At 55.7% G+C, this 2,997-nt stretch overlaps 1 protein-coding gene across 1 annotated transcript in view; it reads left to right on the plus strand.

Annotated features, from left to right (window-relative positions):
- The first annotated feature begins 786 nt into the window (after positions 1-786).
- DLAT (dihydrolipoamide S-acetyltransferase) overlaps positions 787-2,997 on the plus strand; it is a 5,792-nt gene continuing 3,581 nt past the window's right edge. Inside the window, exon 1 of the mRNA XM_070952329.1 lies at positions 787-873. Within this exon, the coding sequence (XP_070808430.1) occupies positions 787-873 (87 nt within the window). The remainder of the gene's footprint in view (positions 874-2,997) is intronic.

The following is a 2,997-nucleotide window of genomic DNA, read 5'->3' on the forward strand; positions in this document are numbered from 1 at the left end:
GTGTGTGTTTGTCTGTGTGCCCGCACAGGGCATCTCTTCCCCACCCCGTTTTTCCACAGGGTGGCTTGTAAATATTTTTTTGGGTGGTGTTAACCTTCCAGGGGAAGGGAAGGCAGCGGTCGTGAGTGACTCACAACAGCCCTGGCCAAATCCTGCTGCTTTTCCCAGGCAGCTCCCTCCCTCCCTCCCCTCCTTTCCCTCCCCTCCATCGTCCATGGCTTAGACAACTCGGGGAGAAACGCGGCTGCCTCGCACAGCCCCAGTGACAGCAGAGCTGTAGAGAGAGCAACACACCACATACGTGTGCATACACACACTTTGCGGGTGTGTGCATTCCCACCTCGGGCCAGGGAGGAGGGGGGCTGGCTCCGTGCCACCCCACGCGACCCACCGGGGCCTGGATCCTTCGTCTCAATTTGGGCTCTCGGCTGAGAAGGGAATCGGCTGCTGTCCGGGATGGGATGAGAAAGGAGACACAGACTGCTGGCTGTCTCTCTCTCTCTCTCTCTCTTGGGGCTGCCAAAAGGAATTTGGGCATGCGTCAGACCCGCAACGCAACAGTGCAAAACAAAACAACATCCCAGCTGAGCTGAGAAACACGGGGCCGTCTGCCCCGGGGACTGCCTGGGTTTCCAACTCCCCTTCCGAAGAAGAAGCGAGGGAGACGGACGACTTCGGCATCCCTCCTGCTCGCCACGACTCCGTGTCCCAATCCGGACATCATCCGACCTGACCTGGTCCAAAAGGTTTTGGCCAACCTCCGTGGCACAGAAGGTTGGCGGAGGGATGTGGCATGTGAAGATCCAGGCTGGCCAGGAGACGGGCTCTGGGGCAGAGCCAAATTCGGAACATGGGAGGGAAGCCGGTGAAATGGTGAGCCTTCCTTTGGCACGGATGCTTTCACGCGGGGCGAAGAAAGAACAGACTGGAAGGGGTGGGGGGGAGCATGATGGCCAGGGGAGCAAAGAAAATTGGGCAAAGGTGGGGGGGGTCTCGGTGATCCTTCCTGAGTTGCTTTTCCGGGCCATTTTTAAAAATTCAGGAGCCGAGCTCCACTCCAGCTTGGGTGCAGCCCCCTCCTCCCCCCGGCAAGGAATTAAGCAGGGCAGTTCCTTAGGCTATAAATCTGTGCTGGAATGGGTTTGATTTTTTTTTTTTTTCCTTTTTTTGCTTTCTCTGCAATTTTAGCCCAAGATGATGAATCGGTTCTCTTCTCTCTCTCCCCTTCCAAGACATAAATTGCAAAAGCTCTCCTCTCCTCTCCCCCTTCCCTACACCCCCCCCCCCCATTGAGACCCTGATGTGAAGGACCCTGGCTCCATGGGAATTGGGTGGCCTGAGGAGTGGAGATGGATGTGTGGAAATCTTGAGCTTCAGGGGAGGGGAGGGGGGGTTTGGGGAAGTCAGGGGTCAGTACGGTCAAAAGGTCAGGAAGTGGGATGTGGTAAGGTGGGCACCTACTTACGGGACCGCCTACTACCACCAATAGCCTCCCACTGGCGGGTATGCTCCCATAGAGAGGTGCTCCTCCGGGTGCCGTCGGCCAAACAGTGTCGACTGGCGGCCCCCAGGGGGAGGGCCTTCTCTGTGGGGGCACCCACTATCTGGAACGAGCTCCCCCCGGAGATACGGAGGATCCCGGATCTGCGCACTTTCCGCCGCGCTCTTAAGACCTTCCTATTCCAGCAAGCTGGCCTGGCCTAACCTTTCCACACACCCCCCCCTTTTCTTTTAAATTGAAAATTTTAAATCTGTTTTTAAATTATTGGGATGTTTTAAATTTGTCTCGGGCTAAATGGTTTAATCTGGTTTTATTTCTGCTTTTAAATTTTGCATTTATGTATTTTATTGTGTGCCTGTTCACCGTCCTGAGTCCTTCGGGAGTAGGGCGGTATAGAAATCTAATAAAACAAACAAATAAAACGAACTTGCTTCTCTAGCCTTGCGGGAGAACGTGGGTGGGTTGAAGGGTTGTTGGGAATGCTCTTGAGGGGGATCTGTGTGGATCCTACTTGGCTTCTCCGTGGAGGAGAAGGGGGATTTCTGGGGGTGCACGATGCCACTCCTGCCCTTCGAAGACCCCTGGTCAACAGCTCCATCCAGTGACCCTTGGTCTTTGCTGTTGTCACCTGCTGGAAGCTGCTTCAAGAGAAGGCGGACGGTTGGGCAGGAATGAAGTTTGCATACAATGCGATGAACATTCATTTCCTTATTAATGCACAACTGAGCAGGGAGAGCGGTGGCCTTTCGCAGCCTTTTAAAAATACAGTTTCTAGGGGGACGTTGTCATGGGGTTGTTGCAGAAACAAAACATTCAAGGTGTTTGCCCCTCCTAGCATTAATCGGAAGAGAGTTGGAAGGGACCTTGGAAGTCTTCTAGTCCACCCCCTGCTCAAGCAGGAGGCCCTATATCTTTGATGGCGAACCAATGGCACGTGGAGCCAGATCTGTGGGCATGCGAGCGTTGCCCTAGCTCAGCTCCAGCGTGCATGTGCACGTTGGCCAGCTAATTTTTTGGGCCTTCTGGGCCCACCGGAAGTTGGGAAATGGGCCGTTTCCGGCCTCCAGGGGGTGGCAAAGGCCGTTTTTTGCCCTCCCCAGGCTCCTAGAAAGCTTCTGGCGCCTGGGGAGAGCGAAAAATGGGCCTACCCGGGTCCACTGTGCCATCGCGTGCCAAAAGTGGGGAAAGCGTGTGTGGGGGGGTGCATACATATGCAGGGGTTTGGGGGGCATTGAATTATGGACGTGGACAGGTGTGTGCGTGACGCCCCCTGCGCTCCCCCCACTTTTGGCACGTGATGGCACAGTGGGCCCATTTTTTCGCCCTCCCCAGGCGCCAGAGACTTCCTAGGAGCCTGGGGAGGGCAAAAACGGCCTTCGCCACCCCCCTGGAGGCCCTCTGGAGGCCGGAAACGGCCCATTTCCTGACTTCCGGTGGGCCCCAAAAGGTTAGCCATCCCTGCCCTAGATCATTCCAGACAAACGGCTGTCCGATCT

Source organism: Pituophis catenifer, unplaced genomic scaffold (genome assembly GCF_029215685.1).
Source record: "Pituophis catenifer annectens isolate HBS135680 unplaced genomic scaffold, rPitCat1.0.hap2 SCAF_12, whole genome shotgun sequence".
In the NCBI taxonomy this organism is placed as follows: domain Eukaryota; kingdom Metazoa; phylum Chordata; class Lepidosauria; order Squamata; family Colubridae; genus Pituophis; species Pituophis catenifer.